This window comes from Pyxicephalus adspersus, chromosome 3, assembly GCF_032062135.1.
Source record: "Pyxicephalus adspersus chromosome 3, UCB_Pads_2.0, whole genome shotgun sequence".
NCBI classification, from domain to species: domain Eukaryota; kingdom Metazoa; phylum Chordata; class Amphibia; order Anura; family Pyxicephalidae; genus Pyxicephalus; species Pyxicephalus adspersus.
The window spans coordinates 103,669,234-103,682,735 of NC_092860.1; the positions used below are offsets into that span (position 1 = coordinate 103,669,234).

Sequence of the window (13,502 nt, forward strand, 5' to 3'; positions counted from 1 at the left end):
GAATAAATTTGTTTTCAATTCTCCATCACTTTTGGAGGTTTTGTACATTGCAGTACTTGACCATGCTGGACTAAACATTGCTGAATTAGGCTGGAAGTTACCTTCAGCACCAGGTTTAATGTGGGGCATGTTCTAGACAAAGTTCTACCGGTAGTTACTGTAACTGTGGGGTGTTTTTCCAGGTCTGTAGCCACTAGCAGTGCCCCGGCATCTCTGAAGGCTCTGCTTCTGACATCTGACATCACACAATCTTTCTAGACATCATAAATAGAGAATCTTGCCGTTACTGCTCCTACTTGCCAAACCTACGGGGAATTTTTATTTGAATATGAGTACAGTGGCTTTGATCATCTCCAGCCTCCTGTACTAAATTCAGACGGTCAGTCGACTTCCCCTGGTGTGTTTTTTGAGACCCTTCGTGCAGATTCCCAAGGTACCAGCTATACAGTGCCACTGAGTGCGTCTATATACTTTAATAGGACTGCTTTTACAAGCAGATGAAATTTTTTTCCCAGTTGTTTGGAAAACGGATATCCTATAATACACTGCAACCAGTACAAGACTATCAGAACACACAGCTGCTGCTAAACATGTTCAGCAAATGTAAGAAAAAGCCTGTCCAAACTGCTAGTAAATATCAACTTCAATATCAGAAATTTTTTTACTCAAAGGGGACACCCAAAAACAAAACTTGGGCTACTTACCCACGCCAAATGTTTTTAGTGCCATAATCCCCTCGGGGCTGAAATCGAACAAGAATCTGGCGTGTGTATAGCGTCGTCCAAACGACCGTCCGGGCGGGGCGACAGATGAACGATTTTAATGAAAGTGAAGGGGAGTTCAGTGGGGTGCAGCTCAGTCAGTCGTTTTCCCCCCACCCTCTCTATACAGCAGAATGGTGTTTTATGTGCAGTCTTGCACGTGTGTACCCATCCGTAAGAGTCTTATCCCTCCCATATTCACAACCTAAAATAGGAAAATATTTTGTTTTTGACAATACTTTGTTTTAACCTTCACACATGCAAACTCTTTAAAAAAAAAAAAAAGTTATTTTATTTGTTCAAACATTGACTCTGGAAATATTTACAGAGCTTTATAAATATAATGAGCATTACAGATTTCCTGCAAAATATCCAGTGGTATTTCTAATTTATACCTACAATATGATAAAATATCGATTTTAAAAAAAACAGTAGCAAACAGTATGTGAAAAGGTTTGCTTTAAGGCAAATTGTATACAGAAATTTGAAAAATCAGCATTCATAAATAATTTTAACCAGTGCGGCTGGTTACAGTCGTACCAGCTAGAATTCTTCTATGCGTCATATCAGATGACTGACCAATAATATAATCTGGCACATATCTGAGTTCAAAGATATAAATATTTGATTTCTACTGTAGTGCATGTATTTACTTTTCTGTAGAGTATACCGTATATCATTTTACATTAAATGTAAAATGAATGACTTCCATTGCTTACCACACTGTAATCCTATTGTACTAAAAATATAATATAACTGAGCAGGACATTGCAAAGTGTATGTTAAAGCTGCCAGTGAACTTCTCATGTGTGCTCCCCTTTGATATCTTCAATACTGAATTGTATCCTTTCCTGCAAAACAAAGAGCAATCCTGTATAGATTTTGTTGTCTTCAGGAGTCTTCCCAGTTCTAGTTTTGGACTGCAGTATGTACTATGTAAGTTTTCATTTTGTTATAATTTTGCCATGACCTGCTTTAATACAAGCTCAATTATTTTTACTCAATTATTCCTAAACAGATATTCCTCATTAGAACAGTAGGCCAAACACTTGTGTACAGGCTTAAATAAGAAAACAATTCTGCAATTTACAAAACCATGTAATGTTCTAAAAAAATATATACATTTGATCAGTATTGTTTCTTAATAGTTTGATTGGTAATGCTGTCAAATAATTTAGTGCATGTTGGATATGACGTGGATGGAAGAACTGAACGATATCAACATGCATGAGCACCATGACACATGAAATTAATTTACATTGTTCTATACCTCAGAGCTGTCACTGCTACTGGGTTGAGTGGTAACAGTCTCATGGCTATTGCAGTGACCGTTAGAGGGAGATTTTTTATCTGTATGTGACAGTCCTCTGTGTCTGAGAAACAGAACAACAATTACAGTAGTGCAAATCAGCAGCAGCAAGGCAACAACCCCTCCAATGACTGGCAATAAGGAACCCTGAGGGTCCTGGCCTGTGATTTCCAGATACGGCTTGTCGTACTGTCCACTTCCAGGTAAGTTGTCCCTGCCAGAGTTCCTTCGGGAATGTCTAAGAGCAATGTGTTGAATGTTTGTCCCCCTGTTCTTATCAGCTCCAATATCTTGCAAGGGTGTGCTGTCTTGATTAGCTCTCCGACTTCTTTTTAAAAGCAGTTGCTGACTTTGAGTTACACCGTTGCTTATGGCGTGATGGTATTCCACACTGCGCTTTCCAATACCTCTGTTAGCATTTTCTCTAGAGCGTACTGTATAGATGGTATGAATAAACCATTCTCGTCCAGCAGCCACCTAGAACAGGAGGGATATTTTATTATAACTGGTGGTAATAAAGTTTTTGGTTTTTTGTCTGCTGAACATTACAAGAATTTAATATGGAAGCTTCTCCAGTAAAAGTAATCTAATAATACCACTTGAACTCCCACACTATTATTAATGCATTGAAAACTTTTTTATATTGTCCTTTTTTATATTAATAAAATATACATGTATATTTTTCCCTAGTATAAGCAAGGTTTTCAAATGGAAATATTATTCCAAAAAAATGTATAACTAAAAAAGTTGTAAAAAACAAAAAACATTTTTTGTAGTTTAACTAGTGTAAGTATTAAAATAAGTATCTTTATACAGTTTATATGGCAGCAATAATATCTGTTACTGTTTAAATAAAAAAGCGACAGCTGAGATTTGAAGGTAAAATTGGCTGGAGAGCTACAGGAGATGAAAAGGGTCTGGGCATATTACCCATGCCCAAAGTATTTAGATGAAAATGTTCTGGTGTAGCATATCCAGAACTGGTTAAAATCTTCTATTAGGGTGTGTTTTTTTTTTTTTTTTTTTTACTTCTCACTATCACAAGAAAGCATGTTAAAGCCCACCACTCCACACCCACAGAGTGTATGTAAACCCTAACAATGGCCTCTTCTAAATATACCACTGAAAGTGTTTCATTATAACTGATGAGTACAAAAAAAATCAATGTTTCATCACAAGGCCTCCGACCTTCCTTTGGACTACAAAACACCTCTCTCTTATACAGCATGTTTTGTAGGTCAGAAAAAATGACTTGACATTTGGGTAGAATGTTTGAAAGCTGATAAAAAAGGGTATTTGGGCAGATTTTTTTTCCCAATACAGATCAGGTTTTAAGTGAATAGCACTCTAAATAACATAAGTCTATCACAAAGTATCAAATTATATGATGACCCCAATCGATATAAAATATCATAAAGGTAAATCACTTAGCGTATGCCTAGCACTGGCTGAACATTGGATCCTCAAGGGTGTGGTAATGACAGTTTAATGAACTAATAAGGGATGATTTGTTTCTTTTTATATTTTTAATGCGTTTATCAAACCAAAACATTTACTGTTCTTTTCAATTTAGATGAAACATACCTGGAATAGGGCATTTGATGAAAGGCTAAAGCCATCAGATCCTGGCTGCTTTACCAGTGGCAGAGCTTCTGTGATGTCAGCTGCTAATTTAGCTTCAAATGGAACATTCCCAAACAGCCTAGCTTGAGTTTCAGGCTGAGCTTTGTCCTTTGTAATAAAAGAGTTATCAAACAATTAGATTTACATAAAACCTTATAGCAAGATAATGTATTTGAAATATTGTTTAGGAGTAAAAGAATATAGCAAATAAATGTAACCATTGCTATGGGTCAATTAGTAATTTTTAGTTTATAATGTATTCTTATTTTTTCATATCTATTCATTATGTATTATGTTCATATTTTTGGAAAAATGTTTTATTTTTGGTGAATGTATAAAATCTTACATTTTTTATACATACACTTTTGCAGCCACTGGGAGGCAGCGTTGTCTTGTCCAGGCATTAATAAATAGGCGTATACTTTTTCCTGTCCACTGGAGTCTCACAGTTTTGCCCAACACAGCCCCAAGGACCGAACAAAGCAATCTGCTTTATGTCCTATGATTTATGTTCACAGCAATGCACTATATTGCTGTGTGCTCAAAACAAGTAGGGTATTTTGACAGAGCATTGTAATTTATTGGAACATATTGGAATCACATGAACAATGAAAAGCAGAAAAAAGTAAGCACTGCAATATGTTTGAACAATGCACTGTAGACCCCATGCACAACTCACAACAGTATACACCTATTATATGCACTATATTAGACACTGTGTGATGTGAATAGGCCCATTGGAAGTTATTTTCTCCAAATGGCCAATAATACTCATAGATGCTGATTTAGCTTAAGTCACACAAAGGCATGTGTTTGTCGTTATTAGGTATTAGGTGCCAGCCAGTGCACTTGAGCCTAAAGCGGGTCTTCTTAACCTTAGCATTCACTCAACCCGCCTTTTATGGGTACCTAAATTCTTTCTTCTTATGCTAGTTGGGATTAGGGGATGGCCACTCACCTGCAAAAACATGTCTTTGTGTCATCCAAAGCTAGAAGGTGGCCATGCTGAATTTTTTTAGTCCTACACACCAGGAGAGAGAATATATACAACCAGTGCAACATTTGTGCTGCTTGTCACGGAAACGTTAACTAGCATGGATATACACCGAAATATATCATAAGGTTACATACCAATATTTTAAATCTATAGAGTAAAGTAGATGAATCTGCCAGGCATCCATATTCTCTTTTGTCTGGGTTGTATTTGGGTACATAGCCATCTGCACCAGTACATAAGAATACTTTCTCAATGTTACAGATAAAAGAGTCTCCCAGGTTCTGAACAGGATCCACCATTACACGTCCATAAACTGTAGAGCCTTAAAACAAAATAAATAAATCTTGGTTGAGTGAACTTAATCCATACACTTGTTGTACACAAGGTCTATTGTATTTACAGGTTCAGTTTTTTAATCTCCTATTATTTACTATGCAATATCTGTAATAAAATCTAGCTGCTAAAAAAGTGTTGGAAATAGCCTAAAATTTGGTTGTTGGTGTATGGTCTATCCATTTCACAATGCCACTGCAGAATATCAATTTTTCTTACCTTCAGAAAAGGCAACATCTGTTCCTTCACCAAATCCCATTGATCCATCAGATAGCCATAGTTCCTTCTTGGATAGTAGGTACATTTGAGTATTTAGACTGAACTCTGCTGACACTGGATCACTGACCTACAAATTAATCATAGTCATTTTCTAGATACAAAGCTGTGTATTAAATATTCCATAGAATGTCACTTCTTATTAGTATTTCTTACCTGCTGGAACCTAATATCGATATCAAATGTGATTGGCCCAAGTGGGTTGCAAATCGGAGGAACACTGTATTCTTGATTAGGTAATGCACTACATGGGATAAGCTTTACTGTGTAGGTGCCAGAGTAGTCACGTACCTAGAAGAAGTATAGAGCTATTAGGAATATTGTACAGTCATATATAAAGAAATAATATCTAATCAAAAAATTAGAACCACAATACTGCTACTGAAAACAAGAGCTATATCTAATCATTTTTTATTATATTTGCTGAACCCAATGAAACCAGATGTGGAACAGTCAGGACAATTAAAAATAATAACCAGCTGATAGCTATGGATTATGCTCTGCGTACAATACTCTTCAATTTGTCACATAAACCAGCATAGACCTTCACAATCTATAATATCATACTTTTGGCAAGTGAGTGAATCGCCCGTACAATGAGGAACATTACCTATCGTAAAGAATGTGTGGAGATGAGAAAAGATCAGAATGTAAGAAATACTTACAGCAAAATCTGAAACAAAACTCCACTGCTGCACAGGCTGCCTGAAGCTAGGTTCACTGCGGACAAGGCTCAATGTAAAGGTGAGCTCAGGGTGGTCAGCAGACATGACCATGGAGGTCAGAGAGGTACCTAAAACAAGGTAAATTTTTATTATTTACTTATTAAATCAACTATAATCTGCATATCAAATGCTTATAATTAATGTTACATAAACTAAAACTTGTTTCACAGTATAACTTGCTGCCTAGTTATGCCATTAAAATTAATGTAAAATAATATAAAAGAAAAAGAAGAACATATGTGACATGTGATGGGGCAAGTCATTCTTTAACTGTATGTATTTTGAAGTGACATACTTTTGAAAAAGGCAAATTCTTTATCTTTAGGTTTTCCCTCATTTTATATATGAAGCAGTGCTGCATTTCTAATGTTTGACTGGCCTCAACCATTAAGTCTTTTTCAGTGTTTCTCAACCTTTTTACCATCAAGGGATCCTTGAAATAATTTTTGGGCCTTCAGGGAACCCCTGCTATTATCACTACATTACATCTCAGAGTAAACTAGTGTGGTGGTCAATGGGAACAATGTCTCCTACATTGCTAGCCAGTGATGATAATGTCACCTCTATATAGATACCCAAATAGATTATTGGTGTCAGTTTAACTGACCTGAAACGCACAAATTGCTCATTGCTCAAGGAACTCCTAGCAACCTCTGAAGGAACTCTACAGTTCCATGATCCAGAAGATCTAACATCACTAGACCTTGCACACTTTTCATAAATACCCTGTTGCTGAGACTTATTTGCAAAAGCTCCAAAAGTTTGGGGGGCACTGCTTTAGAGTATTGCAATGCCTTTTATTTGAACACCATGAAAGTAAAAACCTGACCCTAAAAGCAGTCCCAGAAATTGCTTTACATATGTGATAAACTGTCCATCCTAAAACTTCCTTGCCACATTTACCTTTATTACTGACTACTAAATTAAAACGCAATATTGGTGTTCTAAGGACAAATCAGTACTTATTTGATATCCATTCTTGCAGTAATTTTATGTGCAAAAATTACATGAACCTAAAAATACAGTAGCTGACTTACCTGGATGAGATAGCACAAACTGTCCACGGAAGCGAATTTCAGTTTTAAAGTTCACAACTAGACGGCCCTCATCATTAATGCGCATGCTGGTTGGGTAAAGGGATCCTGAAATGCACAGTAAAATAATAAATTTTTTTGTATATGGTTACAACAACACAGGGAATACAAATCACTAAAAAGGATTACAATTAAATTATCTTCTTTGTTTCCTCTCCACCAACTTCTAGGAATTATGACTTGCTTATGTAGCTCTTCTCAACTTCATGGTGTTCGTTGTACAGTAGAACATCAGTTATCTGGCACCCATGGGGAATGGCCAATTCTGGAAACGTGTTGTTTCTGGTTAACTGAGGTTACTCTGAAACTGAGGTTTCTCAGCCATTCACCACTAGACTTGAATGGGGAACTTGTCCCCATTCACCTCTGGAATGGCTGAGAAAAGGGTTTCTCTTTTCTCAGCCAATCACGCAGCGGAGCAATCAGCAGAGCTCTGCCCTGTTCTCTTGACAGCTCCGCTCCCATGATTGCTCCAGCAGCCCCAGCGGAGCTGTGGTAAGAGTCCTTGGATGCAGAACACATGCCACAGCTCCGCTAGGGCTGCAGAAGCAATCAAGAAAGCGGAGATGTCGGGTGCCGGTTATCTGAATTTTCCATATAAACGGGGTTATACTGTATAACTAAATTATTTTCTTTAGCAAAAGTATGGCTGGCACAATATAGAGAAATATGCATTCAAATACATCATCATGATAAAAAGACAAGTGGTAAAAGAAAGACGCAGCCAATGAGATCACATCTTAGAAATGTAACAGTCTAGTCTAGTCTAGTGTGAAACTCCCCAACAGAGTATGAATCTATATGTACATAGATATAAAGCAATCCACTATATAAGGAACATTGATGTCATACCTTGAAGTTCAGATTCTGGTGGGCTGCCTATGCCTTCATTCCATAGAATGGCTGTGTCGTACACGAATGTCAGTCTCAACTCTGATTTCAAGTCAAAGTGTTGCCAACCACCAACTGCAGCTGGTGAATGAAACACATAGGAGACATACAGGGGCACCCGCAGGGTGACATAAGACTGAACTAAGTTCAATACCTGGGAATACAGAATATAAGTCCATTATAGTCAGTTATGCCCTGCAAACATTTGTAAAAATATATGAATAGCTTTTTTTCTGTGATAACAAGATAGCTGTTAGAATAGCCATCAGAAGAACAAGTGTTATACTCAATACAGGTTCCCTGTTTTTAATCCTATACAGTTACACCTTAAAACGTAACATCTAAAAGGCACATAAGCATACAGCTCTGTAATCTTTAGTACATTATTAGTTGTATTTGTATTAATTGTAGTAGCAAACTGTGTAATTCCTGAATGTTAGCTGGTATTAGTCTCTTGCTATTTCTGTATAGCAGGGCCAGTGTGGAACAGGAGGAAACAACACTCTCCAGTTACAGGAACCTGGCATTCCTGCCTGATCAAGCTACTTGTAAATTTTAAATGGTTTATGGAAGTGTTATATGGAGTGTATTTATTGCAATATATTAAACAAGTATATAAATTCTTCACAAGGTCAGTATTTGTGATTTTTTTTGTTCTTAGTTTATATCACTTTGGTTTCTGTCTGTATACATATAAATGCCTACCTGTCCATCTGTTCCTATTGAGCCACTGCAGTCAGTTAGGAGCTCTGACATATCGTAGTAGCTGTTAAATTCCCACAGACAGGCCTCCAGATTGAGATTACGGTAGAAACGCAATGTTTTGGATGATCTCAGGGCTGCACTATACTGGTATGGTGAGGTTTCACCTATCACTTCATCATTTTTAGTGTTATCTTTGATGAACCCATGCTTGGTTGGAATCTCATTGTAGTCCAGAAGGTTTGAACACTTGTGGTTGCCAACTCGAGTTCCATCTGGACTAAGTGTGAGCTCAAAGTTTGACATATGTCTGGTTGATATAACAGGAAGCATGCCTGGAAGAAAAGATCATGTTTATGTTATTATGCTATTACCTTTACTCCATCATAAAGCACTTAACCCAACCCTTCTCAACCTTTTTACCCCGAGGAACCCCATTTAAACCTGATGGGAAAAAATCCTCTCAATTTTGTTTCCAGTAAAAAGAGAATTCCTACCATCCATATGAGGCATGGTCACTGTTAGCTTTATCAGATTGGGATAGTCAGGATCTTCTGGGCCTGTGTAACGGATCTTTGCAGAAAAGGGCTCAGCACCAACTGTCCCTGGAATCCGAGGTTGACACAATCCTGAAAAATAATACAGAAAAAAATAATAATAATAACAATAATGGTATAAAATCTACTAAAATTTTAAGAAAGTTTTATAACTGTGCATTGCGCAGAACTAACCTTCTTCCCTGCTAATGGTTACTATAGGGCTCATCAGCTCTAGGCCAGAATCCCCATTAGCGGTAACTGCCCTGGCCGCACACTGTACCCTGGAGCCAGCATGGAAATAGATGGAGTCTAGGGTGATTGACTTTGTATCAGTAAAAAATGTATTAGAATCCACCTCTCGCATAGGACTGGTCACCCCATCACTGCCACTTGGAGCACTAACCAACCACCGGTACTGAGTGAGGGTGTCATTGATGTTCTCAGCAGCACAGAGGGAACCGGTCTTGTCAAATTCTAAATATTTGGGATTACAAGCCTGGAAAACATTTTTATAAATAAAAATACATAAATAATGTAAATAAATACCTAAGGCGGGTCAAACATGCATTTCATAGTAACAAACTATGCTCAAAGCATAAGAATACAATGGCCATGAATCATATTGTATCATACACAACTTCATTAAAGGTGTGTACCATTTAAAATTAAAATGCCATTAATGTATTTAAAAAAATACTTCCCATAGAGATTTATATATTCCATCCCTAAAATAACAAAGTAAAAGATTGAGAACAAAGCTAAAAGCTAAATTGTTAGCTATGAAAGTGCCATCTGATTTATTTATATAACTGTTTATCATAGTATAATGTAATATGTAACACTTACCGTCACACACACTACAGGGTAACCAGTTGGAGGATGTGGATTGTCTTTCGATTTTGAAGTATCATCATATACCAAAAGTGAGACAACTTGAGGTACTGATGGGAAGGTGACATCAGCAACACTGTCCATTTCTTCAATGTATACAATAGCTTTGTTCATCTGAAAATACACAAAAATATAGATACAAAAAAATCATATGTTGTACATGAAAATGACAGTCCTAAATTGAATCACTACAATTTACCGGAACTTATATTTATTTTTTAAACATGTTGTGTAAATATGGTCCTAGTTTTGACTTTGAAGCTGGTGATATAATTGTTTGTATATCAATATAAACATTTTTTGAACTATTCTTGTTCTTCAATCTAAATGAAAGTTTCTCCTCTGTTAATTACATACCTGAGTTTCAGCTACCATATTGTCATCAGGCTTCAGATGAACAGTGAAAGCTTCACGCATCTCCCTTTGGCCATCGTACAATATTTCTACTTCAACAAAGTGTTCTGTATCCCCTTCTTTAAATTCAATATCTAGCGAAATGGGACATTATATTAAAGTTGTACAAGAGTAACTGGAGAAGGCACACAGCTATAAAATATACATGGACCCTGTAAAGAAAGTCTAATTAAAAGAAAGTTTAGTGCTGTTGTCCACAGCAACCAGTAAGAATATATTTTTTTTATTTTCTGACCTGCTGTACACAATTTACAGCTTATTCTGAATGGTTTCTTTGGGGCAAACCTTCACTTTTACATCATCTGCAGTGATTTGTAGATTATTTTCGATTTACTTTATCTACAGAAACCTAATGTAGGGGGCAGAAATATCTCATACCTTCAGAGAGTGGATTGTAGTCCTCGCCAGAAGTTGCCGACCCATCCTTCGTGTGGATTCTTACAATAGACACCTTAGAACTGTCACCTAGACGCAGTATAGGTATCTTCACCACAGTGATTTCCCCAGCCTCCAGAGGTTCTTTTATACTGTATTTCACTTCTGAAAATCTGATGATGGGTTCTGTGAAAAAAGGTGATATGATGTAGATTTCGTTTTTTCATTACCAGGTGGTAAATAAAACCAATAATAAATTGCCAATACTGTCCAGCAAAGGCAGTAATTTAACTTAACTCATGAGAGCAGAATAAAACTTGTCAGTTGCAAATATGTATGTCACAATGTTTGCACAATTGCTTTTTATACTTGTATTTTTATTAAAACCTGAACTTGAATGAACACAGACACAATAAAATTCCATTTTTTGGTTAAAACTTAAAAAACAAAATTTGCAAAAATAAAATAGGTAGTAAATATGTCAAGGCCTAAATCTGTGTGCACCCCTTAGGGACTTAATTCCAGCCTGTGTGAGGATATCCAGTGTGTGTTTTGCATTGACCTTTTCAAACACCTATATGTCCATGCATACCTAAATATTCATAGGTGCACTTTTAGGTGGTGGGGGTGTGTGACCCCATTGGAGGGTTTTTCCTAATTTGTTTCCTGATCACAACTCAAAGTTTTTTAAATTCCCTTCACATAAATCTTCACAGAGGGAACCCTTTTCTATTTTTTACAAAACTAAAAACAATTCCTTTACATACACTTTAACTCACACTTATATATTGTTTGACCTACAGAGCCCCTTCTCTAAATAATGTTTGCCAAAGTTGAAGTTAAATGTTTAGATGTGATCTGAGAGTCATGGTCAAATAGTCAGGGGCTCCGTAGAGAGATAAATATAGTTTATGCTAGGGAAAAGTCCAATTTAGTGAAATAGTGAAGTGAACTGGTCATCTAGGGGTTCCATAATGTTGAATAACACATCACTGTTTAGAACAAAACATGTCATGGACTATTAGTTCCATATGGACCTAATTTTAATCCACTACAAACCTTTATGGGTAAAAATTGGTTCAGTGATAGAATGATAACAAAGTCAGCTACTCACTGTCTTCCAGATCCTTTATTTTCATCAGTGTCTCCTTCTGTTCTCCAATTGAAGCTCCATAGCGTGACTCACTCTTTGGGGACCCAAGAAGCAATCTGAATTCTTCTTCCTCTTCATAAATGCTGTCATCCACAAGGGTAACCACACAAGGCTTCTCATTCTCACCTGTGGTTACAAAACCATCTCATCATGTACTCTGAGGGAATATTCTATGATATTACCAGTCTATTCTGTAACTGAAATACACCTAATGTGGGACATGTTTGTGGTTAATTAAACATTTAGAAAAAGGCCAGATTCTTATAGCTAGTTTTACTTTGATAAACAAAATTCTAGACATATGTGGATGTGTATTGTGGGCACACAAAATTAAATCCTGGGGTTAAAATGTAATGTTTTTAAAAAAAATGTACTTTGCGGTATACTGTTTTAATAGGAGAACATACAATTTTTTTCATGTGCATTACTGTCAGTTCATAATTTATGGTCTGCCTTATTCAGGCACTCTATACTGGGCAATAATGTGTAGCAAATTTCTTCTCTTCATTAGATGTACCAATTCAGTATTTTGAGGAACCTTTTTTTCTGTTACAAAAGAGTAATTGATATAGTTAAACTGACTTTCCCTTCTTAAACTGATTTCCCCTCAAAACCAGGGGCTGACCAAAAAAAAAAACAAAAACTCTGCTATACAGAAAAGCTGACAAAGTTATTTTCCTATTTGTACAACTCTCTGAACAGAATATGACTTAATTATGGCTCATGGCTGCTACCTGCACTACTGTATTGTGAACAAGAAGACATTTTCTTCTTTACAAAGATGACATTACTTTAGAACAGGGGCAGATATCATAAACTGAATATGTTGAGAACCTACCTTGCAAGGAGTTTAGCTTTATAACAGATCATGATCTGAATTCTATTTTTCTATGATCTAATTCCATTTGAATGATGATGCAATATTATCATATTTTAATCATTTGAAAGATTTAATTGCACCGATAATGTTACCTGGCAAGAACACAACTACTGAGTCATCAGTGTTTGGCCTTTCTTCATAATCCACTGTAACCTGTGCGGAGCCTTGGCGAGTGTAACATCTCACTGTAGATTTATGGCTCACATCACCACTTCGGTATATCATTGCAGTTACTTGCTTGTCTTTCTCATTCACAATATAAAGGGGTTCCTTAAATTGCACCTTGGGTACTAGAAACAAGACATATATGTTCAAATATACAGGCAGGCATTTAGATTCTATAGAGAACAACAGCTGTTTTTTTTGGTAGTTAGGAAACAGTGTTTTGTTATATAACAGAGGATGGAATTATTTGAGGGTTTTAATTTCACAATAACTTGTGGAAGTCTTTCTTTCAGGGATCTTAGTTTATAACAAAAACTAGACTGTAACAAAGTCTCCTCACTCATAGAATCATACTTATCTATATGTTCTACACA

General features: G+C 36.4%; 1 protein-coding gene across 1 annotated transcript in view; it reads right to left on the reverse strand.

Moving 5' to 3' along the window:
• Positions 1-1,046: 1,046 nt before the first annotated feature.
• Positions 1,047-13,502, reverse strand: part of FREM3 (FRAS1 related extracellular matrix 3) — a 42,788-nt gene continuing 30,332 nt past the window's right edge. Inside the window, 16 exon segments of the mRNA XM_072406829.1 lie at positions 1,047-2,547; positions 3,655-3,801; positions 4,825-5,012; positions 5,243-5,369; positions 5,456-5,590; positions 5,965-6,092; positions 7,062-7,166; positions 7,971-8,163; positions 8,715-9,046; positions 9,209-9,340; positions 9,443-9,746; positions 10,097-10,255; positions 10,499-10,629; positions 10,934-11,116; positions 12,045-12,209; positions 13,056-13,253. Coding sequence (XP_072262930.1) covers positions 2,026-2,547; positions 3,655-3,801; positions 4,825-5,012; positions 5,243-5,369; positions 5,456-5,590; positions 5,965-6,092; positions 7,062-7,166; positions 7,971-8,163; positions 8,715-9,046; positions 9,209-9,340; positions 9,443-9,746; positions 10,097-10,255; positions 10,499-10,629; positions 10,934-11,116; positions 12,045-12,209; positions 13,056-13,253 — 3,149 coding nt within the window. The 3' untranslated portion in view covers positions 1,047-2,025.